Source organism: Procambarus clarkii, chromosome 40 (assembly GCF_040958095.1).
Source record: "Procambarus clarkii isolate CNS0578487 chromosome 40, FALCON_Pclarkii_2.0, whole genome shotgun sequence".
Classification (NCBI taxonomy): domain Eukaryota; kingdom Metazoa; phylum Arthropoda; class Malacostraca; order Decapoda; family Cambaridae; genus Procambarus; species Procambarus clarkii.
The window spans coordinates 19862087-19889283 of record NC_091189.1 but is presented as its reverse complement, the minus strand read 5'-3'; the positions used below and the strand labels follow the sequence as shown (position 1 = coordinate 19889283).

Sequence of the window (27197 nt, the reverse complement as noted above, 5' to 3'; positions counted from 1 at the left end):
TATTTATGTTCTCATTATATTCTCACCTTTGGTTTGTGTTGTTGACCTTCCATTAACTGTTACTAATGACCTGATCTCCATTATTCGCCTCTACCAAATTTCCTACAATTTTAGCTGTTTATTCCTTGCCTCCCATTAATTCCCCACTATTTCCCTAACCCCATCTCCCGCCCTCTGTCCTCCCATTAGCTCTGTGCTCCTAACCCCCTTTCTTACCCTCCCCCTCTATTTCCCCCTCTCCCCAGTGCCACAAAGTCCAGTCTATCGCGCCCATTAGATCCATAACCTGGGTAATGGAGCGGGGTTGAAAATAGATAAGAATTGTAATGGATATAAATGCTGGTGGGAGCAACCCTTTGTTGAAGCAGCCAGGATGTGCCCCCCGCCCTGGGCATGGGTAGGGTGGGGCAGGTCAGCCCTTGGTGGGGGTAGTGGTGGAGGGTCAGCCCTTGGTGGGGGTGGAGGAGGAGGGGGGGGGGTCGTCCCTTCAGTTTACCAAGTCTAAGATGGAGAATGACAAACACAAACATCATAGCAGGGAACGACCCGGGAAATAACCAACCACAGGTCAGAGAACTTTTGAGATTCTGTGACAAATTCTCGCTCAATCAACAGACTACAGAACCAACTAGGAACGAAAACACACTAGACTTGTTATTCACAAGCAATGATGAATATCAGAGACATAGCAATCTCAGATACTACAAACTAACAGTAATAACAGTATTAGGTCCAAGAGAATCATCAAGCGAGTAGGGGTATTCAGTCAATTCAGTTTCAACAATAAGAGGATCGACTTGGAAAAAATAAATATAGATCTTGCAACCATTCAATGGGAGACGGTCTTAAACGACAAAACTCCCACACAGGGAATAGCTCAACTGACAGCTGAAGCTTACAAGGTCTGCTTGAAGCACGTGCCTGTGAGGAGGGGCAGAAAGAGGACCACTCTAGAAAGAGAACGCAGACGACTGTACTTGAGGTTATCTTGAGATGATTTCGGGGCTTTTTAGTGTTCCCCGCGGCCCGGTCCTCGACCAGGCCTTCACCCCCAGGAAGCAGCCCGTGACAGCTGACTAACACCCAGGTACCTATTTTACTGCTAGGTAACAGGGGCATAGGGTGAAAGAAACTCTGCCCATTGTTTCTCGCCGGCGCCTGGGATCGAACCCAGGACCACAGGATCACAAGTCCAGCGTGCTGTCCGCTCGGCCGACCGGCTCCCCTTGGTACAGGAGAAGGAAAAAATAACGGAAATGCTTAGGCAGACACGACTATCACAAGAAAAGAAAATAAACTTGAACAGGGAGATCGAAGAAACAGAACAAACGTTGAAGCGATCATACGAGTCTGAGGAAATGGAATTGGAACAGAAAGCTATATAAGAGATAAAGAAAAATCCAAAATATTTTTCACATTCTAAATCAAAATAAAAAACCTCCATCAGTATTGGACCTTTAATTACCACTGAAGGTACGTACACAGAGGACAACAAAGAAATTTTTGAAATTCTAAGAAGCCAGTATGAGGCTATGTTTAGCACACCAATAAACAACATGAAAGTTGATGACCCAGACAGCTTCTTTATGAATGACATGCAAGCTGCAGATAATATAACACCATGCCCATGCACTCAGCTCCTGGGCCTGACTCGTGGAATTCAATATTTATAAAGAAATGTAAAGTACCAGTAGCGCAAGCTCTCAGCGTAATATGGAGAAAGAGCCTGGATACAGGGGAGGTACCAGCTGCACTTAAATCAGCAGATATAGCTCCTCTGCACATGGGAGGTAGTAAAGCTTTGGCAAAAAATATAGACCAGTTGCACTAACATCTCACATAATACAAGTTTTTGAAAGAGTGATTAGGAATCAAAATCCTAGTTTTATTGAAAATAATGAACTACACAACCCAGGACAATATAGATTTAGAGCGGGAAGATCCTGTCTGTCACAGTTACTCAACCACTATGACAAAATCACAGAAGCCTTAGAGGAAAAGCAAAATGCAGATGTTGTATACACAGACTTTGCAAAAGCATTCGACAAATGTGACTCTGGAGTGATAGCACACAAAATGAGGTCAATTGGAATAACAGATAAAGTGGGGCGTTGGATTTTCAACTTTCTATCAAACAGAATGCAGTGTGTGACGTCAATCCAATAAGATCAAGCCCAAGTGCAGTGAAAAGCTCTGTACCCCAGATCACAGTCCTTGCACCGCTGCTAGTTCTCATTCTTATCTCTGATATAAACAAAAATACTAGTCACAGCTTCATGTCGTCCTTTACACATGATACATCAGCATGAAAATTTCCTCTGTAGAAGACACTGACACTGAACTGTAGGCAGATATTAATACTAATATTAATTAGTATTTTTTTTAGGACCTTCCATGCGTGAAGTCGTCGATTGGGCAACAGAAAATAACATGATTAACGGCGACAAGTTCCAGGTACTTAGGTTCGGTGAAACTTAGGTATATTAGTATCCTCGTTTCATTTTTAACGAAGATAAGTTCTAGCTCCTGCGCTACGGAAAAAAATAAAATCTAAAAACGGAAACAACGTACAAAATGCAGTCAAATCATAACATAGAACTAAAAAGCAATGCAAAGGACCTGGGTGTACTCACGTCGGAAGTCCTAACCTTTTAAAGTGCACAATAAAGTAGCCGTCATAACGGCAAGAAAAATGACAGGTTGGATAACAAGAATCCTTCGCACTAGAGATGCTATATCAATGATGAGACTTTTCAAGACGCTAGTGCTCTCTAGAGTGAAATACTGTTGCATAATGACAGTCCTTTTCAAAACTGGAGAAATTGCTGACCTGGAGAGCGTGCAGAGACCCTTTACTGCTAGAATCCATTCAGTAAAACTTCTAAACTATTGGGAACGACTAAAATGCCTAAATCTGTAATCTCTTGAGCGCAGGCGGGAGAGATACATAATAATTTACACGTGGGAAAATAGTAGAGGGGCTGGTCCCAAACCTGCACACAGAAATAACACCACATGAGACCAGGAGGCATGACAGAATGTGCAGAATAACCCTGTTGAAGAGCAGAGGTGCAACAGGTACTCTGAGAGAGAACTATCAACATCAGAGGCCCGAGACTGTTCAACACGCTTCCACTACACATAAGGGGCATAACTGGCCGACCCTCACAGTGTTCAAGAGAGAACTGGATAAACACCTCTAAAGGATACCTGATCAACCAGGCTATAACTCATACGTCATGCTTCGAGCAGCCGCGTCCAACAGCCTGGTTGACCAGTCCAGCAACGAGGAGGCCTGGTCGACGACCGGGCCGCGGGTACGCTAAGCCCCGAAATCATCTCACGGTAGCCTTATGGTAAGTTAAACGAAACACAGGGTACAGGACACAATCAGACCTACTTATGGAAGGAAAGCAACACGTAAAAGATCTGGGAATTATGATATCTGACGACCTGACATTTAGTGAACATAACCGAGCAAATATAGCGGCCGCCAGGAAAATGATAGGATGGTTTATGAGAACGTTCAAATCCAGAGACCCCACAGCAATGCTAATACTATTTAAATCACTGGTGCTGTCCCGTCTTGAGTATTGCTCGGTACTCACTTCCCCTTTCAGAGCGGGAGAGATCTCTGAATTTGAGGGACTACAGAGAACATATACGGCACGCTTAGAAACGATAAAACAGCTAAATTAATGGGACTTTCTCAAAGATCTCAAAATGTACTCTCTGGAAAGGCGACGAGAAAGGTATCAAATAATATATACATGGAAGATACTGGAAGGCCAGGTCCCAAATTTGCACAGTAGAATAATAATTTGCACAGTTCAAATCCAGGGATCCCATCACAATGGTTGTACTCTTCAAGTCACTTGTGTTGTCCCGTCTTGAGTACTGCTCAGTACTCACTTCCCCCTTCAGAGCAGGAGAGATTGCTGAAATAGAGGGAATACAGAGAACATATACGGCACGCATAGATGCAATAAAGCACCTAAATTATTGGGATCGTCTCAAAGCCCTCCAAATGTACTCACTAGAAAGAAGACGAGAGAGATATCAAATAATATACACCTGGAAGATACTGGAGGGCCAAGTACCAAATGTACACAGTAAAATAACAACGTACTGGAGTGAACGATATGGAAGAAAATGTAGAATAGAACCAGTGAAGAGCAGAAGTGCCATAGGCACAATCAGAGAACACTGTATAAACATCAGAGGTCCACGGTTGTTCAACACCCTCCCAGCGAGCATAAGAAATATTGCTGGAACAACCGTGAACATCTTCAAGAGAAAACTAGATTGTTTTCTAAAAGAAGTTTCAGAACAACCGGGCTGTGGTGGATATGTGGGCCTGCGGGCCGCTCCAAGCAACAGTCTGGTGGACCAAACTCTCACAAGTCAAGCCTGGCCTCGGGCCGGGCTTGGGGAGTAGAAGAACTCCCAGAACTCCATCAACCAAGTATCAACCAGACATGGAGCCGATGGATTGTTTCAAGCGTAGGTTAGACATGTATGTCAACCAGGTATCAACCAGGTAACAACATACTGGATCGAAAGATACGGAAGAAATGCAGAATAGAACCAGTGAAGAGTAGAGGTGCCATAGGCACAATCAGAGAACACTGTCTGAACATCAGAGGTCCACAGCTGTTCAACACCCTCCCAGCAAGCATTAGAAATATTGCCAGAACAAAGGTGGATGTTTTCAAGAAGTACTTAGTTCTTGAAAGAAGTGCCGGACCAACCAGATTGTAGTGGATATGTGGGCCTGCGGGCCGCTCCAAGCAGCAGCCTGTTGGATAAAATTATCACAAGTCGAGGCCGGGCTCGGGGAGTAGAAGAACTCCCAGAACCCTCACCAGGTACTCTCCAGGTACTCCCCAAGCCCGACCCGAGGCCATATGGTGTCCATATAGGGGATCATGTAATATAGTGATGTACATCACTCCTTCCATGCGTGAAGCCATATATCTGGGGAGATAACACGTTACTAATTCTATAAAGGAGACGGTTTAGAACCATCCTCTCACGACACTTAGAGCGACAACTAGTGAGGGAGATTGGGCGAAAGGCACTCTGCTGATTAGGCTCAGGAATGGGAATAATAAGGCTGTTGGTCCCATCACTTTGGAAGCTCCCCAGTTACATAACTCATATTATACAATTGAAGCAAAGAGTTTCTGGCACTAGTACAAGCGAACGCAGTATGCCGTAAGTAACTCCAGCCTCCCTTGGAGGCCTGGTCGACGACCGGGCCGCGGGGACGCTAAGCCCCGGAAATTCCTCAAGGTAACCTCAAGGTAACCTCCCCGGGAGATGTAGGCCTACCTTTATGTAGAACGTAGACGAGCAGAATGTAGTTCATAGTCAGTAAAAAGCATGTCACAGTCATCCTCCTGATGAAGCATGAAGTCAAGGCGCCTCGGTCTATCGTCATATCTATTATTTAATGGATAGGAGGATGAGTGTGGGGGTTCCGCCTCGTAATTTTTGCCACAAGATTTTGAGAGCTTGAATCTGTGGCTGCAAGAGGAAGAAGATAATCATAGGAGAGGGGGAGGGGGTGAAATGGTAGGAAGGGAGAGAGGGAAGGATGGAAGGAGTTAGACAGATTAACTGCAACCGCGTCCTTCACAGATCTTGTGTAATAGTGTTGATTGTGCTTAGATAGACTCGAGAGTGGTGGAGGGAGAAGAGGCGTATGATGCTTGGAGAGGGATGGATGCTGCTAGGCTTGGAGAGGGATGGATGCTGCTAGGCTTGGAGAGGGATGGATGCTGCTAGGCGAGAGATGCCGCTAGGTAGAGATGGATGCTACTAGGATTGGAGCGGGATGGATGCCTCTGGGATAGGAGAGCGATGGATGCTGCTAGGCAAAAGAGATGCCGCTAGGTGGAGAGGGATGGATGTTGCTAGGTGAGAAAGATGACGCTAGGTGAAGAGGGATAAATGCTGCTAGGTGGAAGGAGGCTGGGAATCCCTAGCTCTGTTGTCTCAGTTCTCCTCGTCCAAATCCTCATGTTTTGCTGGCGGAATATTTATGCCCGTGTCCGAATCCTGTACTAACTCTCTTTTTTGGTTCTGCCTTAATATTTATGTGCGTGAGTGGAGCGTGGCGTGTAGGTTTAGTGTGTGTACGTGTGTGTGGGGGCGTGTAGGTGTTGTCATGGGGGCGGCGTTGGCAGGTTCCGACAGGGCGGCTCGTGTCAGCCTCTGTCGGCGCCCACGTCCGACGCCTGGATAAACGCGCTTGTAAACACGACTCTCGCGAGTCTGCTGCCCAGGTTCGAACCCCCCAACTGTCATGCCCATCGTTCTTACCTAACGGTGCTCCTTCGCGCTCAAGGGTTCGAAACCCCCCCTCCCTCATTTTCTTGCCTGTAGCAGTAATTGTGGCTCCCCCTCCTCCTCCCCTTGCACAGGGAGGGGAGGTTGAGGGACTTGTGTGTGTGGGGGGGGGGGGGAGGGGCGGCCTTGGCGGATCATGTCTCTAAGCATTAACAGTTCTCAAGTGTTGATCACGGCATTGTTGAAGTCTCACTCTGATTATGCCTCTCCCGCCCCCTCCCTCACCTCTCCCTTCTGTCCCCCTCCTCTCTCCTTCCCCCGTCCTTCAACCTGTCACACTGGAGGCTGCTGCCCCTTCCCAGGTCACACTGGAGGCTGCTGCCCCTTCCCAGGTCACACTGGAGGCTGCTGCCCCTTCCCAGGTCACACTGGAGGCTGCTGCTCCTCCCCAGGTCACACTGGAGGTTGCTGCTGTCCCTCCCCAGGACACACTGGAGGCTGCTGCTGCCCCTCCCCAGGGCACACTGGAGGCTGCTGCTGCCCCTCCCCAGGGCACACTGGAGGCTGCTGCTGCCCCTCCCCAGGACACACTGGAGGCTGCTGCTGCCTCTCCCCAGGACACACTGAAGGATGCTGCTGCCCCTCCCCAGGACACACTGAAGGATGCTGCTGCCCCTCCCCAGGACACACTGAAGGATGCTGCCCCTCCCCAGGACTCACTGAAGGCTGCTGCTGCCCCTCCCCAGGACACACTGAAGGATGCTGCTGCCCCTCCCCAGGACACACTGAAGGATGCTGCTGCCCCTCCCCAGGACACACTGAAGGATGCTGCTGCCCCTCCCCAGGACACACTGGAGGCTGCTGCTGCCCCTCCCCAGGACACACTGAAGGATGCTGCTGCCCCTCCCCAGGACACACTGAAGGATGCTGCTGCCCCTCCCCAGGACACACTGGAGGCTGCTGCCCCTCCCCAGGACACACTGGAGGCTGCTGCCCCTCCCCAGGACACACTGGAGGCTGCTGCCCCTCCCCAGGACACACTGGAGGCTGCTGCCCCTCCCCAGGACACACTGAAGGATGCTGCTGCCCCTCCCCAGGACACACTGGAGGCTGCTGCCCCTCCCCAACACTCGTGGACGCCTCTGTGGGTGTGAATAAAGCCGTTGAGCCGAGGTTCTACCTAGTGTTTATTTTTGGGCTTATTGTTTAGCCTGAGATGTGCAGGAGGGGGTTCCCGGGGGTGGGGGTACGGGGCGTGGAGAGGTACGGGGCCCAGGGGAAAGGGGGTTACGGGGCCGGGGCAGGGGAGGGTTACGGGGCCGTGGTGGCCCCATACTTGTATATTCGCCCTAATTATTTCTCGCCAAATTGATTGAGAGATGGCTTCTTCAATAAGGAATTGTAAAAGCAGTTTCAATAGGAACATAATTGAATCTGCTCTAATACAGATTACAAAATAATGTAATTTGAACATTAGCAGTGGGTTATATAATTTAGATCCATTTTTGATTGATCAGTTAAAGGGCGATTTGAGTAGGATCATTGATAAAAATTTGTCTACCTAATTCATTGTTAATATCTACTATCTTAGTAGTAGTAGTAGTAGGATAATGCTATTATTATCCATGTATGGGCCTATTGGCCCATATGATGCAGCTCTTATTTTATGTCCACTTAATCCAATTCATATATTTGTCATTGTACCTCACTTCACCTCTCTCTCCTGCCTATATATGTCCTAAACTTATTGACTTGTAAATCATTCCTTCTGAAGATGTATTAATCTACGAAAGTACTTAAGGAAATTCAATTCTTCCTCCGTTGTCTGACACTTTTATATATATATATATATATATATATATATATATATATATATATATATATATATATATATATATATATATATATATATATTAGTATATTTTGGTAGCAGTCTTTCCTGTAGACATATATTATTAAATATGACCGAAAAAGTAAGATTAATAATTCTAACACCAATTTTCTCGATCTTTCTTACGTTTCTTTTCACTGTTGATGGTAATTCAAAAATCAATTCTCCAAAATTCATTTTTATTTCTAGTCTGACGCGACACTTGAGCGCGTTTCGTAAAACTTATTACATTTTCAAAGACTTTAGTTTACACACACACACACAATTTTAACTGAATAGAGCTTAAACATCTTCGAATTTTTATACCTACATTTGGGTGAGGTGACATGTTACAACAGTTTTGGATGAGGTGAAAATAAACTTTTAACATAAGACAGGACACGAAACAATGGGTATTAAAGGTAGGTAACTGCAGAAGGCCTATTTTTATTGGCCCATATTTCTTGATGCTTCTATATTGGAGCGGAGTCTTGAAGTGGGTAGAATATAGTTGTGCTTTAATTGGCTGTTGATTGCTGGTGTTGACTTCTTGATGTGTAGTGCCTCGCAGATGTCAAGCCGCCTGCTATCGCTGTATCTATCGATGATTTCTTTGTTGTTTGCTAAGATTTCTCTGGTGATGGTTTGGTTGTGGGAAGAGACTATATGTTCCTTAATGGAGCCCTGTTGCTTATGCATCGTTAAACGCCTGGAAAGAGATGTTGTTGTCTTGCCTATATACTGAGTTTTTTGAGGCTTACAGTCCCCAAGAGGGCATTTGAAGGCATAGACGACGTTGGTCTCTTTTAAAGCGTTCTGCTTTGTGTCTGGAGAGTTTCTCATGAGTAGGCTGGCCGTTTTTTTGGTTTTATAGTAAATCGTCAGTTGTATCTTCTGATTTTTGTCTGTAGGGATAACGTTTCTATTAACAATATCTTTCAGGACCCTTTCCTCCGTTTTATGGGCTGTGGAAAAGAAGTTCCTGTAAAATAGTCTAATAGGGGGTATAGGTGTTGTGTTAGTTGTCTCTTCAGAGGTTGCATGGCATTTCACTTTCCTTTTTATGATGTCTTCGACGAAACCATTGGAGAAGCCGTTGTTGACTAGGACCTGCCTTACCCTACAGAGTTCTTCGTCGACTTGCTTCCATTCTGAGCTGTGGCTGAGAGCACGGTCGACATAAGCGTTAACAACACTCCGCTTGTACCTGTCTGGGCAGTCACTGTTGGCATTTAGGCACATTCCTATGTTTGTTTCCTTAGTGTAGACTGCAGGTGTGAAGCGTGTGGGTGAGTGTGGGGCGTGTGGGTGGTGTGGGGCGTGTGGGTGGTGTGGGGCGTGTGGGTGAGTGTGGGGCGTGTGGGTGAGTGTGGGGCGTGTGGGTGAGTGTGGGGCGTGTGGGTGAGTGTGGGGCGTGTGGGTGGTGTGGGGCGTGTGGGTGGTGTGGGGCGTGTGGGTGGTGTGGGGCGTGTGGGTGGTGTGGGGCGTGTGGGTGAGTGTGGGGCGTGTGGGTGGTGTGGGGCGTGTGGGGCGTGTGGGTGGTGTGGGTGGTGTGGGGCGTGTGGGTGAGTGTGGGGCGTGTGGGGCGTGTGGGGCGTGTGGGGCGTGTGGGTGAGTGTGGGGCGTGTGGGTGAGTGTGGGTCGTGTGGGTGAGTGTGGGGCGTGTGGGTGAGTGTGGGGCGTGTGGGTGGTGTGGGTGGTGTGGGGCGTGTGGGGCGTGTGGGTGGTGTGGGGCGTGTGGGGCGTGTGGGTGGTGTGGGGCGTGTGGGGCGTGTGGGTGGTGTGGGGCGTGTGGGTGAGTGTGGGGCGTGTGGGTGAGTGTGGGGCGTGTGGGTGGTGTGGGGCGTGTGGGGCGTGTGGGGCGTGTGGGTGGTGTGGGTGGTGTGGGGCGTGTGGGGCGTGTGGGTGGTGTGGGGCGTGTGGGGCGTGTGGGTGGTGTGGGGCGTGTGGGTGAGTGTGGGGCGTGTGGGTGAGTGTGGGGCGTGTGGGTGGTGTGGGGCGTGTGGGTGAGTGTGGGGCGTGTGGGTGAGTGTGGGGCCTGTGGGCGAGTGTGGGTCGTGTGGGCGAGTGTGGGGCGTGTGGGCGAGTGTGGGACGTGTGGGCGAGTGTGGGGCGTGAGGGCGAGTGTGGGGCGTGTGGGCGAGTGTGGGTCGTGTGGGCGAGTGTGGGGCGTGTGGGCGAGTGTGGGTCGTGTGGGCGAGTGTGGGTCGTGTGGGCGAGTGTGGGGCGTGTGGGGCGTGTGGGTGAGTGTGGGGCGTGTGGGCGAGTGTGGGTCGTGTGGGCGAGTGTGGGACGTGTGGGAGAGTGTGGGGCGTGTGGGCGAGTGTGGGTCGTGTGGGCGAGTGTGGGACGTGTGGGAGAGTGTGGGGCGTGTGGGCGAGTGTGGGTCGTGTGGGCGAGTGTGGGGCGTGTGGGGCGTGTGGGCGAGTGTGGGACGTGTGGGCGAGTGTGGGAGAGTGTGGGACGTGTGGGAGAGTGTGGGGCCTGTGGGTGAGCGTGGGACGTGTGGGCGAGTGTGGGGCGTGTGGGCGAGTGTGGGTCGTGTGGGCGAGTGTGGGTCGTGTGGGCGAGTGTGGGGCGTGTGGGCGAGTGTGGGTCGTGTGGGCGAGTGTGGGACGTGTGGGTGAGCGTGGGACGTGTGGGCGAGTGTGGGGCGTGTGGGCGAGTGTGGGTCGTGTGGGCGAGTGTTGGGCGTGTGGGGCGTGTGGGCGAGTGTGGGACGTGTGGGCGAGTGTGGGAGAGTGTGGGACGTGTGGGAGAGTGTGGGTCGTGTGGGCGAGTGTGGGACGTGTGGGAGAGTGTGAGGCGTGTGGGAGAGTGTGGGACGTGTGGGAGAGTGTGGGTCGTGTGGGAGAGTGTGGGGCGTGTGGGGCGTGTGGGCGAGTGTGGGGCGTGTGGGCGAGTGTGGGGCGTGTGGGCGAGTGTGGGACGTGTGGGCGAGTGTGGGGCGTGTGGGCGAGTGTGGGACGTGTGGGCGAGTGTGGGGCGTGAGGGCGAGTGTGGGGCGTGAGGGCGAGAGGGAGTCAGGCGGAGAGATAACCTGGCCTGGGCCGCCCTCCTGGAAAGTCACTCATATTGGCGTTTGTTTTTCCCTCCTCACTGGAAGCGGCCGTACAGGCGCCCTGGGCTGAGTGAGGGAGGGAGGAACGGTGAGAGGAAGGTAGGGAGAGAGGAAAAGAGGAAGGGAGGGACGGGGAGAGGCAAGGACTGTTAAAGGTGGAAGGCAGGGAGGTAGGAAGGCAGGGAGGTAGGAAGGCAGGGAGGTAGGAAGGTAGAGAGAGGCAAGGGCTGTTAGAGGTGGAGGGGAGGGAAAGGATGGCCAGAGAAGAAAAGAGTGAGGGAGGGAGAGAGAGAACGCCGCTGATGGTATCATAGTCTGCTGGAGTCACTTACAGGACCTGCCTGGTGTTGTGGCACTATCTGCACCCGAGCTTGGCTTTTGGAGGCGGTTTCTGCATGGTTGAGATATAGAGGGCGGGGGGGGGGGGGTGCTATGTAATGAAAGGGGGGGCCCTGGTGAGGTATAAGGGGGGGGGGGCAGGCGATGTGTAGGAAGGCCAGGCAATATATAGGGGGGAGGGGGACGCCACACCAGTGTGCTGTGTCGGGGGCGGCGCCACAGCAGTGTACTGTGTCGGGGGCTGCGCCACAGCAGTGTGCTGTGTCGGGGGCGGCGCCACAGCAGTGTACTGTGTCGGGGGCGGCGCCACAGCAGTGTGCTGTGTCGGGGGCGGCGCCACAGCAGTGTACTGTGTCGGGGGCTGCGCCACAGCAGTGTGCTGTGTCGGGGGCGGCGCCACAGCAGTGTACTGTGTTGGGGGCGGCGCCACAGCAGTGTACTGTGTCGGGGGCTGCGCCACAGCAGTGTGCTGTGTCGGGGGCGGCGCCACAGCAGTGTACTGTGTTGGGGGCGGCGCCACAGCAGTGTGCTGTGTCGGGGGCGGCGCCACAGCAGTGTACTGTGTCGGGGGCGGCGCCACAGCAGTGTGCTGTGTCGGGGGCGGCGCCACAGCAGTGTACTGTGTCGGGGGCTGCGCCACAGCAGTGTGCTGTGTCGGGGGCGGCGCCACAGCAGTGTACTGTGTTGGGGGCGGCGCCACAGCAGTGTGCTGTGTCGGGGGCGGCGCCACAGCAAAGTGCGGTCTCTGACAAAGGAAAACAAACAAAACAAGGACCCGAAACCTGTCGTTATTATAAACGGGCTGCCTATAAGCATGGGATATCGGGAAGAACAAATGGAATATGTAAGTGGGATTACCCTAGGGAGTGCAGAATCCTCCTTAGTACATGTAAATGCACCGAAAGCTGTGATTTTTTTCACCCAGAACTTTGCAAGAACTCCTTAGCTGGAAAGAGTGCTTCAATATGGAATGTCCAGCTTTCCATATAAGGGGCACCAGGCGAATAAGACCGACAAACCGCCTCGAGGAAAGCAGCCACAACACTATTTACCAGATGATTTTTTAGCAAGAGGAGGAGGAGAAGAATGGCTAAAAATGACCAGACTCTACCACCAACTCGGTCAAATGCTGGAGAGGACACAAACACAGTGGCCTCTCTACCAGAGCCTCAGATATTAACACCAAGTAAGGCATCCAGCACACCACAAACATAACATCAATTTTATTTGCCAACATCCAGGGTATACACACACGCAAATCTAACAAAGTGCAATTCATAGATGGCCTCCTACATGAGGTAAATGCAGTGTTTGCAGCCCTAACGGAAACTCACACCAAGGACTACCATGATGGTGAAATATGGATCTCAGAGTACAAACTTTTCAGATGTGATAGGAAACACCGGCTTCAGGGTGGGGTCAGCCTCTACATCAAAGACACACTCATCTGTACTGAGCTGCTAAACACCACAAATGATATCGTGGAAGTGCTGATAGTCAAAATAAAGATCCTAAATGTAGTTGTTGTCCTTGTATATAAGTCACCGGAGGCAAACCCTCAGCAGTTTAAAGACCAACTAATGAAAATAGAGCACTGCTTGGAAAACCTCACAAATCCAGCCCCGAACATCATTCTGCTTGGGGACTTCAACCTACGACACCTGAAATGGAAGCACCTAGCTAATACAGTTATATCAGAAAGAATACCAGGAAGTAGCCTAAATGGACAGACACATGCGATTGATCTGATACGGATGTTTGACAAGTTTGCCTTAAACCAACAAATAGTAGAACCAACTAGGAAGGAGAACACGCTGGACCTCATTTTCACCAATAATGATGAATTGATCAGGAACATAATGATTACAAATACCTATTACTCATATCACAACTTAATCGAAGTTCTGACAAGCATGGGGAATAGATCTTCAAAACCAGTCCCAATTCCCGGTGGAGGAGATTTCAGCAAATTCAACTTCAATAATAAACAGATAAACTGGGAGCAAACAAACCAAGACTTCACAGAAATAAGCTGGGAAGAACAGCTAAAAAATGCAATCCTGAACCAGTGCCTGGAAAAAATAAGCTGAGTAGCACTAGAAATATGTTCAAACCGCATTCACATTCACATTCTTCTTTGGAGACAGAGCCTAGATACTGGCGTTATCCCTGACATACTAAAAACAGCAGAGATAGCACCACTCTATAAAGGAGGAAATAAGGCAGAGGCAAAAAATTACAGACCGATAGCACTAACATCGTACATCATAAAAATCTTTGAGAGAGTGCTAAGAAGTAAGATCACAAAATACATGGAATCACAGCATCTCCATAACCCCGGACAACATGATTTCAGAACAGAGCGCTCTTGCCTGTCACAGTTGCTGGACCACTATGACATGGCATTAGATGCCATGGAAGACAAACAAAACGCTGATGCAATTTACAGAGATTTCGCAAAAGCTTTCGACAAATATGACCATGGTGTTATTGCACACAAAATGCGTTCAAAAGAAATTACCGGAAAAATAGGCAGATGGATCTACAATTTCCTGACTAACAGAACCCAATGTGTAATAGTTAACAAAATAAAATCCAGCCCATCACCCGTGAAGAGCTCAGTCCCCCAGGGTACTGTGCTTGCTCCAGTACTTTTTCTCATCCTCATATCGGACATAGACAAGGACACAATCTATGGTACTTTATCATCCTTTGCAGATGGCACTAAGATTTTTTTATGAGAGTAGACAACATAGAGGATACTGCAAACCTCCAATCAGACGTAAATCAGGTCTCTTTATGAGCAACATAAAATATGGTGTTTAATGAAGATAAATTCCAGCTCATGCGCTACGGGGAAAAAATAAAATATAAAAACGGAAACCACGTACAAAACACAGTCAAATTATAACAGAACGAAAGGCAATGTAAAGGACCTGGGTGTACTCATGTCGGAAGACTTTACCTTTAAAGAACACAATAAAGTAGCCGTCACAACTGCAAGAAAAATGACAGGTTGGGTAACAAGAACTTTTCACACTAGAGATGCTATACCAATGATGATACTCTTCAAGACGCTAGTGCTCTCAAGAGTGGAGTACTGCTGCACAATGACAGCCCCTTTCAAAGCTGGAGAAATTGCTGACCTGGAGAGCGTGCAGAGATCCTTTACTGCTAGAATCCACTCAGTAAAACATCTAAACTACTGGGCCGACTAAAGAGCCTCAATCTGTATTCTCTTGAGCGCAGGCGGGAAAGATACATAATAATTTATACGTGGAAATATTAGAGGGGCTGGTCCCTAACCTGCACACAGAAATAACACCACATGAGACCAGAAGGCATGGCAGGATGTGCAGAATACCCCAGTTGAAAAGCAGAGGTGCAACAGGTACTCTGAGAGAGAACTGTATCAACATCAGAGGCCCGAGACTGTTCAACACGCTTCCACTACACATAAGGGACATAACTGGCCGACCCCTCACAGTGTTCAAGAGAGAACTCGATTAGCACCTCCAAAGTATACCTGATCATCCAGGCTGTGATTCATGCGTCAGGCTGCGAGCAGCCGCGTCCAACAGCCTGGTTGACCAGACCACTATCCAAGAGACTTGGTCCGAGACCGAGCCGCGGAGACGTTGATCATCTGAACCATTGATAGGTAACCGCATGATGAGGTATACCGGCTCTAGTTGTGGTAGAGGAGGAGGGGGGGTAAAAGTATGTAAGGGCCTGGTGAGATATAAAGGAGCCCGGTGAGGTGTGAGTAGGGGGGCTAGGTGAGGTGTGAGTAGGGGGGCTAGGTGAGGTGTGAGTAGGGGGGCTAGGTGAGGTGTGAGTAGGGGGGCTAGGTGAGGTGTGAGTAGGGGGGCTAGGTGAGGTGTGAGTAGGGGGGCTAGGTGAGGTGTGAGGAGGGGGGCTAGGTGAGGTGTGAGGAGGGGGGCTAGGTGAGGTGTGAGGAGGGGGGCTAGGTGAGGTGTGAGGGGGCTGAGCGCGTCAACAACAATGTGGTATTCTCCAGACGGAGAGAGAAGGGTGGGAGATGGTCTTGGGGGGTAGTGGTGGTAGGTATGTGGAGGGTGGTATGTTGTGAGGGAGGGAGAAGATGAGGGGTGGTATGTGGGGGGGGGGGAGGCGAGTGAGAGAGCGAGGAGAGAGAGAGGGAGAGAGAGAAAGAGGGGGTCTTTTTGTACCACCTTTGCACAAACCTGTCCTACGCGTTCGTCATCCCCCACGGCTCAAATGTCTCCTCTAGAAGTCGCTCAGTTCCCACCCCAGAAGCCGCTAGATCATCGCTTGATGGTTCCTAAACACACACAACTCTGGGAAAATGGGTGTGTATGTATAGTGTAAGGAGTGTACCGGGTGTAGGTGTGTGTGTGCGCTGAAGCCAGGGTCAACCTGAGGGATGAGACAGGCGACCCACCGCTGACCACTCCCCACCTCTTCGTCGTGGTAAAAAGAAGGATTAGTTAGGCCTGGATGGTGGATTATCGCTTAGTCGCGCCAGGTACCATAACAAGGGACAACACCTTGACTCTTCTGAGGAAATACTAGATGCCTTGATTGACTCGGTGCGCACTAGATGGGTTTCCAGTGCTAATGTGTGTGTGGGGCAACCTGGAACTATGGAGCCGTATTGCTGTTGAGTGTATGGTGGTGTTGTTGAGTGTATGGTGGTGTTGTTGAGTGTATGGTGGTGTTGTTGAGTGTATGGTGGTGTTGTTGAGTGTATGGTGGTGTAGTTGAGTGTATGGTGGTGTTGTTGAGTGTATGGTGGTGTTGTTGAGTGTATGGTGGTGTTGTTGAGTGTATGGTGGTGTAGTTGAGTGTATGGTGGTGTAGTTGAGTGTATGGTGGTGTTGTTGAGTGTATGGTGGTGTTGTTGAGTGTATGGTGGTGTTGTTGAGTGTATGGTGGTGTTGTTGAGTGTATGGTGGTGTAGTTGAGTCTATGGTGGTGTAGTTGAGTGTATGGTGGTGTTGTTGAGTGTATGGTGGTGTTGTTGAGTGTATGGTGGTGTTGTTGAGTGTTGAGTGTATGGTGGTGTAGTTGAGTGTATGGTGGTGTAGTTGAGTGTATGGTGGTGTTGTTGAGTGTATGGTGGTGTAGTTGAGTGTATGGTGGTGTAGTTGAGTGTATGGTGGTGTTGTTGAGTGTATGGTGGTGTTGTTGAGTGTATGGTGGTGTAGTTGAGTGTATGGTGGTGTTGTTAAATATATGGTATAGTAGAGTTTATGTACTCACCTAGTTGTGCTTGCGGGGGATGAGCGTTGGCTCTTTAGTCCCGCCCTTTCAACTATCAATCAACTGGTGTATAGATTCTGAAACCTATTGGACTCTTATCATATCTACACTTGAAACTGTGTATGGAGTCAGCCTCCACCACATCACTGCCTAATGCATTCCATTTGTTAACTACTCTGACACTGAAACAATTATTTCTAATGTCTGTGTTGCTCATTTGGGCGCTCAGTTTCCACCTGTGACCCACGTGTAGTTGTGGTGTAGGTGAGTGTATGGTCTACCTACCTTGTGTAGCTTTTGGGGATCAACAGCCCCGCGGCCCAGTCTCCGACCAGGCCTTCAGGTTGGTAATCTGGTCAACCAGGCTGTTGGACGCGGCTGCTCGCAGTCTGACGTACGAATCACAGCCTGGTTGATCAGGTATCCTTTGGAGGTGTTTATCCAGTTCTCTCTTGAACACTGTGATGGGTCGGCCAGTTATGCCCCTTATGTGTAGTGGAAGCGTGTTGAACAGTCTCGGGCCTCTGATGTTGATAGTTCTCTCTCAGAGTACCTGTTGCACCTCTGCTCTTCAACGGGGGTATTCTGCACATCCTGCCATGCCTCCTGGTCTCATGTAATGTTATTTTTGTGTGCAGGTTTGGGACCAGCCCCTCTACTATTTTCCACGTGAAGATTATTGTTTCTCTCGCTTGCGCTCTAGAGAATACAGATTTAGAATTATTAATATGTCTCAGTAATTAACATGACTTGTACGCATCTCATCAAGGGCAGCAACCGAGAGTGTATTGAGGACCGAGGGAACCTCCATAGCTGGGACAGGGGACTCGACCGCCGAAATAGAGTGGATTCTAGTGGTAAAGGATCTTTGCACTCTTTATGTAATAATCTAAGATGAGGTCTGATAAAGACCTTTTGTGCCCTCTGTAATGCTTTTGCGCTACCGCTCACAGGATGAGTATGGGGTGCACAATAAACTAGCCACCTCCGGCGGCAACAATCAAAATCTCCAGGTCAGTAATTTCTCCGGCTCTGAATAGGGCCGAAGGGAAGGGATTATCCAGGGAAAGCACCAAGCCATTACGATTATATAGCACTGAGAAGTGGTCAGGATAAGGCTTTGGGATGGGACGGGGGAAAGGAATGGTGCCCAACCACTTGGACGGTCTGGGATCGAAAGCCGACCTGCATGAAGCGAGACCGTCGCTCTACCGTCCAACCCAAGTGGTTGGGCCGAGTGCAACAATATTCCACCCTACCTTGAGGTTACCTTGAGGTGCTTCCGGGGCTTAGCGTCCCCGCGGCCCGGTCGTCGACCAGGCCTCCTGGTTGCTGGACTGATCAACCAGGCTGTTGGACGCGGCTGCTCGCAGCCTGACGTATGAGTCACAGCCTGGTATGAGTCACAGCTCTAGAGAGCTCTAGTGTCTTGAAAAGTATCATCATTGGTATGACGTCCCTTGTTTGGAAGGTCTTTGTTATCCAACCTGTAATTTTTCTTGCAGTTTTTTTTTTTTTTTTTTTTTTTTTTTTTTTTTTTTTTTTTTTTTTTTTTTGGAGTAAAGAGGAAGGAGAGGCATAGGTGAAGGGAAGTATAGAAGTGGGAAATACAGTGAGAGGTATGAAAGCAGGCGGGCTGTCCGCCTTGCTGACACGATGTGTGGGTGTTGGCAGCTAAGCTAAGCTGGCTCCCTCTTGTCAGGGAGCTGTGAGTGTGTGAGAGGTTCTTCACATGTGTTTCACCATATATGGATGTCCATAGATGAATACTGTGAAGCATTCATATATAGACACTCCGATGCTTCCACACATGTTGTTCTGTTTAATGCTCTTTATTTTATTATTATTATTTATCGAGTTGTCATACATATTATTTATCGAGTTGTTCATACATACACATATATGAACTGTTCATATATATACATATATAACTCATCTTGGGATTATATACTGTGGGGCGGGGTTTTCGTCCAGAGAATCGAGGCTCTTGGGCCACCAGCTGTGGGAGCGGGGCGTCTCATCTTGGAGTAATCTTTCAAACATTGGGTCCTCTAACATTTCGATGGTGTTCCATACCCTGATGGCTTGGTGCTGCAGTCTGATGTTTAGTGGCTGTATGTTCAGGAGTTCATGGAGCTCCTGGATTGTCTGATCATATGGTGGACGGTGTTTTGCTGCTCTCCTTAGCGCCTTATTTTGTACTGCTTGCAGTTTCTGCATGTTAGTTTTCTTTATGGTGTGTAGTGGTACTGGGGGATATTCTAGATGCGGCCGAACTTTTTTTTTTTTATTTTTATAAATTACACAAATTACAAGAACACACAAAACAACGCAAACCTGTACACATCAAGTACACCAATGAAGTAACAGTACACAGGAATAAACAGTCTGTACACTAAACAATAACAGTAACCGCAAAACAAACACAAGCGCTGAACAAAATGAAAACGCATTTAAGCAATGGGCTAAACAGTACAGGGAAATAAGTGCTAAAACAGTACATGGAAACAATAGGCTAAACAGTTCATATCTACATAGCAACACAGAACATGGCAAAGAAAATTACATGAAAAATAAATAAACAATAAAGTACATAAATAACATTGAAACACACCTGGAACCAATAACATAAACATACACAGACGTGGATATAGAATCACGTGCACAAAACCACGCCTACCACACACACAGAAGAACAAAGGAGCATAGGATCATACACGCGCTACCCAGGAAAATGATATACACTAAATAAGAAGAAATTATGTACACGCACACTAAACACACTCTAAACAACAAGACAAACACACCCATACCACCCACACCACCACGGCACACCACACTGCACCCAAGCACGCAAAATAAAGGGTTACAGGCCAAAGCGAAACACGGCCACAAAAGGAACAGTAGAAAACAGTACAGCAGAAAACCCAGGCCCACGCAGGAGCCAAAACCCCCCTCAAAATCACACACCCACACGCATACGGACATAACCGTCACCCGGAGGTACGGAAAACACACCACACACACACAGGAGCAGCAGCATCTCAAGGGGGGAGACACACAAACACACGCAACCCCCGCCAAGGACACCCCAAGAAGCGGAAAGGGAGCGCATAGCAAAGCAAACCCCGAAACCCCCCAACCCCTCTAAACCCCCCCCATCAACACCCCAACCCCACCCAAGCCGAGAACATCACCTTGCCACCAAGGCACCCGCCGACCCAAAGGCAACCCCACGAACATAGGCATCTGTGAACCACCGACCAAACTCCTCCGGAAAAGCGTGCTGCAACCACCACCAGGTAAACCGCATGCGCCCCCGTAAAAATCCTAAAATTCGGGCGATCCCAAAACCCTCCCGCCTCCCAACCCACACACAAAACACATAATCAGCAACCAAAACACACAATGTATTACGCACCCGCTGCGGATAAGCCGGAAAATACAAAAACAAAAACTGCAAAACATCACCCCGACAACCCGGACCACAAAACACCTCCAGGACATCCCGAAACCAGTCCACCAACCCCTGTAACCGGACACAAAAATAAAATACATGCACCTGCGATTCACATAAACCACAGTGAACACACGCCCCAGAATCACGCAAGCCAAGCATACACAACCGCTCATTTGTCGCCAGCGACAAATGCAGAACCCGAAACAGCAATTCACGCTGCTGAGGCGCCAAGAACCGTGCCCCCAAACACGACCAGATACCACCCCAATCCCAACACGGGAACAAGCCCTCCACTCGAGGCCGCACCCGGGGCAACAACACCCCATACACAGCCTTGCACGAGAAAGACAGAAACCCAGGATGGCGGCAGAGCTCCCGAAGAATCCCCACGGCCCAAGAATAAACAGGGGGGGTAACCAAGGCCACCTCCTGACAAACCCCCAAATCAACCAAAAAACTGAAGCGAAGCGAGCAGAAAAACACACCCAGCGTATTCAACCCCCCACCGAGAGCCAGCCCCCGACGCAACGAGACCCAGAAGAGGGCCTTGGCCTTCGTGAAAACGTCAGGAATGCCAACACCCCCCTCTCTCACCCCTAACACCAACGTCGAACGGCGCACCGGTTGATAACGCCCACACCATACATATCTATACACCACACTCTCCAAACTCAAGGCCTTCCGACGATCCAACGGGAAACATCGAGCCACAAACCAGACACGCGACAAGACCTTACACGCAACAAGCAGTCCCCTCTGATAAATCGTCAAGGGACGACGCGACAAAAGGCCAACTGCAACACCAACCGACCGAGAGACAGCACCCCAATTCCACTCCAAGGAGCGATCATAGGAGGCAAACCAAGTAATCCCAAGAACCCGAATCGAGGAGACCACCGGAAACCACGACCTATCCCACACCAGGCGGGAGGCCCACTCACCGATCCCCATCAACCCCGACTTCGCCCGATTAAGAACGGCCCCCGTAGCGGACTCAAACCGCAGGAGAACGTCCTGGACAGCTTCAACAGAACCCTCCGAAGCTACAAATAGAATGGTGTCGTCAGCATACCCGCAAACGGGTAGCCGGAGACCGGACGGCAGACAAGGAGGCACGATCAAGGAACACGCTTTCACCGCCCGAAAAAGAGGTTCCTGAAAAATCACATACAAAAGCATGGACATGGGACACCCCTGACGAACGGAACGGCAAATAGGAAAAAATGAGCTAAAAAACCCATTCACACAAACGCGACTGCGACTCCGGACATACAACAAACGGATCCACCCCACAAACACCACCGGAAACCCAAGCCTCTCCATAGCACTAAAAACAAACTCTAAAGACACCCGATCAAAGGCCTTGGACCAGTCCAAGCTGATCATAGCCGCCGAAAGCCGATACTCGGACGCATAGAGAAGCACGTCACGAAGTAAGGCATTGCAATGCATCAGGGCACGGCCAGGCACACCACAAAATTGCTCCATAGAGACCACCGACGCAACGACACCCCGACAGCGACGCGCTAAAACCTTAGAAAGAATTTTATAATCAACATTTAAGAGCGTAATAGGCCTCCAATTGGAAAACAACTGCAAATCGCCCGGCTTCGGGAGTAGCCGCACGATCCCGTCACAGAAGGAATCAGGCAGAGCACCCAAACGCAAACACGCCTGCACCACTTCCAAAAGCACCCCCCCCAGCACATCCCAAAAGGTAAGGTAGAACTCAATGGGCAGGCCATCCGCACCCGGCACTCTCCCAGAACGAAACGACCGAACCACCTCCAGGAGCTCCACCGTGGAAACATCCTGCACCAACCGGGCACACTCCGAGCGCGACAAACCGGGAAAGCACCTGTCCAAAAAGGAACCCGCGAGCACACTATCACCATGCACCTCCCCATAGAGGGCCTCCAACTCCCGCCGTGCGGTAAGCAGAACACCCTCTGTGCTAGAAAGCACAGACCCATCAGGCCGCCGAAGGCCCTGGAGAAGAACGGAACCCCTAGCAGCCTTCTCCCTCCCTAAAAGAAAGGGAGAGAGCCTCTCCCCATCCACCCGCTCAGCTACACGAGCACGCACGCGAACACCGTCAGCCAACACCGCACGCAAATCACAAATACGCTCCTTACACTCAGCAATCTCACTAAAGCAGTCAACCCCAGCATTCAACCGCACATATAAAGAAGACAAACGCGCCTGAAGGAACCGCAGCAGACCAAACCTCCCGGCAGCCTCCCGCTTAGCAACAAACCCAAAAAACCTCCGACACTCCACCTTACACCACTCCCACCAAACGAACAAAGAGGAGAAATCAGCCTTCCGGGCAACGATGCCAACCCACCAGGCCCGAAACTGCGCACAAATACGTGGACAACGCAATAACCGACAATTGAGTTTCCACCACCCAGGCCCCACCCGCACCTGACTCCGGACACCAACCCGTACAACCACCATACAATGATCCGAGAAAGCCACCGGGACCGTGCGAAAATCAAAAACCGAACACTCCCCACCAGAAACATAGAACCTATCCAACCTAGAACTCGCCCCACGCGCAGCGAAGGTATACTCCAACGAGCCGCCACACAAAACAGCCGCATCGCGAAACCCGCACGCACGCAAAACCTCAATTAAAGCGGCCGAAACATTCCGAGGGTGAGCACTAGAGCAATCCCTCACACTCGTAACACAATTAAAATCCCCCCCAAAGATCAAATCCCGCGTATCATGCCGCAGGTATGGCAAAAGCCCCTCCCGAAAAAACAGCTCCCGGTCCTGACGATGCGCCACCCCAGAAGGGGCGTACACTGTCAAGAACGGAATCACAACCCCCAAATACTCAGCCCGAACAAACAAGACCCGCCCATCTTCATCCATTTCCGTGTGAAGCACGGAAATGGATGCCCTCCGCGAAAACAACATCAGCGTTCCCCCAAAGGACGTCCTCGGCGGGTTCAGCACAACATGATACTCAGCACACAACCCCTGCAACACAGACACATCCCGAACATTGTGCTCTTGGATCAGAGCCACATCCACCCGCTGCTCCCGAAGCACATCCACAAGGCCCAATTGGACCGTCAAAGCATTCAGACCACGAACATTCAAAGACGCACAAACAATAGCAGGCGCCATCGAACCTATTAATGACCCCCAGCCCCTCCAGGACCACCAGAGGGCACAGAGCCACCCACTGCAGAGGCGCCGTCAGCATCCTGAGGCTCAAACTGCCGCCGTTCCACCGTCGGGGAATCCACCATAATGCCTGGCCTCTGATCCCGCAGGAGGCGGACAGTGCCGGCATCACCCAGCGAAGCACGCCGAGACCCCGCTGCCACTGACCAGGTATCACCAACGTCCACCACCGACGAGGAATTCTTGCTGCCAACCGGCACTGCATCACTTTCGGAATCCATATCAGACACAGTAGAATTAGGAGGAGGAGGGGGGGCACCACCCAAGGCACAACTCCGCGAAGCCTCAATCCGTTTGCCAGGGGGCTCTCGACTGCGTGAGCGCGCCCCCGCAACGCGCTTCCGGCGAGGAGCATGGGAGGTCAACGCCCCCTCATGGCACGCACCCGCAGGGGGAGCAGTAGGCGGACTCGCAATGCATGCAACAGGAACGCCGGCACCAACGACGACGCTCCCATCACCCTCAGTGAAAGCATCGCCTACAACGGGAGGCACCGAGACGACACTCCCAACACCTCGCCCATTCACCAACGAAGCACCAGGAACAGGATGCACCTCCACATCCACCGGAAGGAGAAGACGGGAATCAGGAGCAGCCACGCCCTCCACCACAGCTGGCACAGAAGACACGATAGGCACAGACGAACCAGCAGGCACATCAGACGCAGGTGCACCACCAGGCACAACAGTCGCAGGTGCACCACCAGGCACAGCAGTCGCAGGTGCACCACCAGGAACAGCAGTCGCAGGTGCACCACCAGGCACAGCAGTCGCAGGTGCACCACCAGGCACAGCAGTCGCAGGTGCACCACCAGGCACAACAGGCGCAGGTGCACCACCAGGTACAGCAGTCGCAGGTGCACCACCAGGCACAGCAGTCGCAAGTGCACCACCAGGCACAGCCGACGCAGGTGCACCACCAGGCACAGCAGACGCAGGTGCACCACCAGGCACAGCAGTCGCAGGTGCACCACCAGGCACAGCAGTCGCAGGTGCACCACCAGGCACAGCAGTCGCAGGTGCACCACCAGGCACAGCAGTCGCAGGTGCACCACCAGGCACAACAGTCGCAGGTGCACCACCAGGCACACCAGTCGCAGGTGCACCACCAGGCACACCAGTCGCAGGTGCACCACCAGGCACAACAGTCGCAGGTGCACCACCAGGCACAACAGTCGCAGGTGCACCACCAGGCACAACAGTCACAGGTGCCCCACCATTCACACCCCCACGCCGAGGACCAGCCAGGGATGCACCATCCTCACGGAGGGGGGGAAAATCCCCCACACTGAATACAGAAGCAGTCTCCAGTCGAGGAATCTCACACTGGGCAGCGTCATGGCCCTCCTCCCCACAGCGGAAGCACGTGCGGGCCTGCCCTGGATAGAAAACCCGGAACGGAAGACCACAACACATAACCTTGGAGGGGATGGGCTCCTTGAGGCGCATATGCAGCGTGCGAGTACCCAGCCGGAGGCCCCGCAGCCGCCCGGCACTAAACAAGTTGTACCGATGACGCAACACCATACCATACCTCGTAAACACAGAAGAAAGCTCCACCTCTGGAAACGTAACAGGTACCCCGTGCACGCTCACAAAGGTCAGTGGACCCCACGGATCAGAGACAGTCACAGACACAGCCGAATGAGGAAGGGGAGTCGTCCGCTCGTTCCAACACCCCACAAACCGCTCGTATCCAGGTGACGTGGCAAACGTCACCGCCACGCGAGTGGGAGAAAATTTCTCGAGACCAAGGAGATCTTTAACATCCACCTGAAGGACATCCAAAAGCGCAGCCGCCACTAGTTCCCAATCCACCGGTGCAGAGAACTCCAGCCGAGCAGTATTCACACGGCGGATGCGGCCACCACCAGCCGCCGCCATATTGCTGACCTCCGCCTCAGTCAGCTGGCGCCCCGCAGCAACGAGCAACCACCACCAGTCAGCGACAAACAGCTACTGGCAGCCAGAGCCCGACGTCCACGCCCCCCAGAGGCAGAGGACGGAATCCCAGATGCGGCCGAACTAGAGCCTTATATAGGTGGATCTGAATGTTAGTACTGAGGCTTCGGAATCTTCTCAGTTTTCCTAATGCTGCTTTGGCTTTGTTTAGTCGGTCCCTTACATGAATTTGTATCCCTGTTCTATTTATCATAAGTCCCAGTATTCTGCCTACCTCCGCATATTGGATGGGCTGGTTATCAAGGATGATGGGGTCAGGGTTTCTTTTCGCAATGTGTATTATTTGGAACTTTTGTTTGTTGGTGCTAATTTTCCATTGCTTCTCAAAGTTGTTTATGAGTTCAATGGCTGCCTTGGTCTTGTCGGCTAGTAGCGGCTTTGATGGGCCCGGTTGGCATATTATTTGGGTAACATCATCAGCGTATGTGATGTATTCTCCATGTTGGGGTTGGGGTAGGTCAGCTGTATATATGTTGAATAGAGTGGGGGAGAGGCAGCTTCCTTGTGGTACTCCGCTTTTCAGTTCTATTACGTCACCCAAGTAGCTGCCGATATTAAGCCTAGCAGTTCTATTGTCTATAAAGCTGCAGAGAGTAGCTGTAAATCTCTCAGGAAGTCCTAGTTCAGATATCTTATATTTTAGGCCTGTGTGCCACACTTTATCGAAGGCTTTCGAGACGTCCCTAAGCACTATATTACACTGATCTTTTTTCGACACTGCGTTAGCTATATGCTCGTAGATCAGAGCTATAGCTGTATGGGCCCCTCTGCGGTGTCTAAACCCATGCTGCCTGCTGTTATACTTCCCTTCCTCTTCCATGTACTTCACAAGTCTCTGATTGATAATTTTTTCGAATATTTTACCTGGTACTTCGAGGAGGGAAATTGGCCTGTAGTTTTCAGTTTGGGTTGGGGGTTTACCTGGCTTGGGGATTAATCGTATTGTGGCATTCTTGAAGTATGTGGGGAATAGTCCAGATGCAAGAGCTGCATTTAAGATACATGTGTATTGATGGAGTGCAATCACTGGTAGGTTGGATAATACCATCTTATTTATTTTGCTGTTGCCCGGCGCCTTGTTCTTGAAACCCATAATTGTTTTATGGACCTCCGCAATGGTTATGTGTTTCATAAGGTGGCAGTCATCGCGTATGTTGTTAAGGTCTATTGTTTGCGTCGGGAGTAGTGCTGCAGCTCTGTTATCGACTTGAGTTGTAATTTCCCTTTCATTAATTGGGCAAAAATTTAAATTTTCTTCCGGGTTTATCCTGAATATTTTTTCCCAGAACTTCCTGAATTCCTGCTCTTGTTCTCTCTCCTCATAGAGTTTATTTCCTGAGGCGTCTATGATGTAGGGTGTTTCCTCAGAAGAGCTTCCCATCAGGGTCTTTACTTTTTTCCAGAACTTCCCCGGGTTTCTGTAGTCGACTTGGATATTGCTTATTAGGTCATCCCATTGTTTGGTGTACTCTGTTTTGCATAGATCTTGCAGCTCATCTTGAAGTTCCGTTTGTAGTCTTTTGCGCTCATCCGTCCACCCGTGTTGTGTTATGAGTTGTAAAAGATTGTTATATCTGGTTTGCAGTGTCCTGAGCGCCTCAGTGGCTGGGGGGTGTGGGAGCGTTATGTGGTGAGCTACGGGAATGTGATCAGTCATGCATTTTTCAATGGTGTTAATCCATGTATTTAACTCGGCGTTTATGCAAGATGTTTCCTTTCCATTAAAATCTGTGACACTGATTTCCTGTGCACTGCTTTTGAACG

The 27197-nt window shown here is 50.5% G+C and overlaps 1 protein-coding gene across 1 annotated transcript in view; it reads right to left on the bottom strand.

Annotated features, from left to right (window-relative positions):
• LOC138372820 (uncharacterized) overlaps nt 1-25355 on the bottom strand; it is a 74038-nt gene extending 48683 nt beyond the window's left edge. The window contains exons 1-5 of the mRNA XM_069338482.1: nt 25159-25355; nt 17557-17662; nt 11755-12309; nt 10203-11222; nt 3609-3648 (exon numbers count right to left, since the gene is read on the bottom strand). Of these exons, the coding sequence (XP_069194583.1) occupies nt 3609-3648; nt 10203-11222; nt 11755-12309; nt 17557-17662; nt 25159-25355 (1918 nt within the window). The remainder of the gene's footprint in view (nt 1-3608; nt 3649-10202; nt 11223-11754; nt 12310-17556; nt 17663-25158) is intronic.
• Between the last annotated feature and the right edge of the window lie 1842 nt (nt 25356-27197).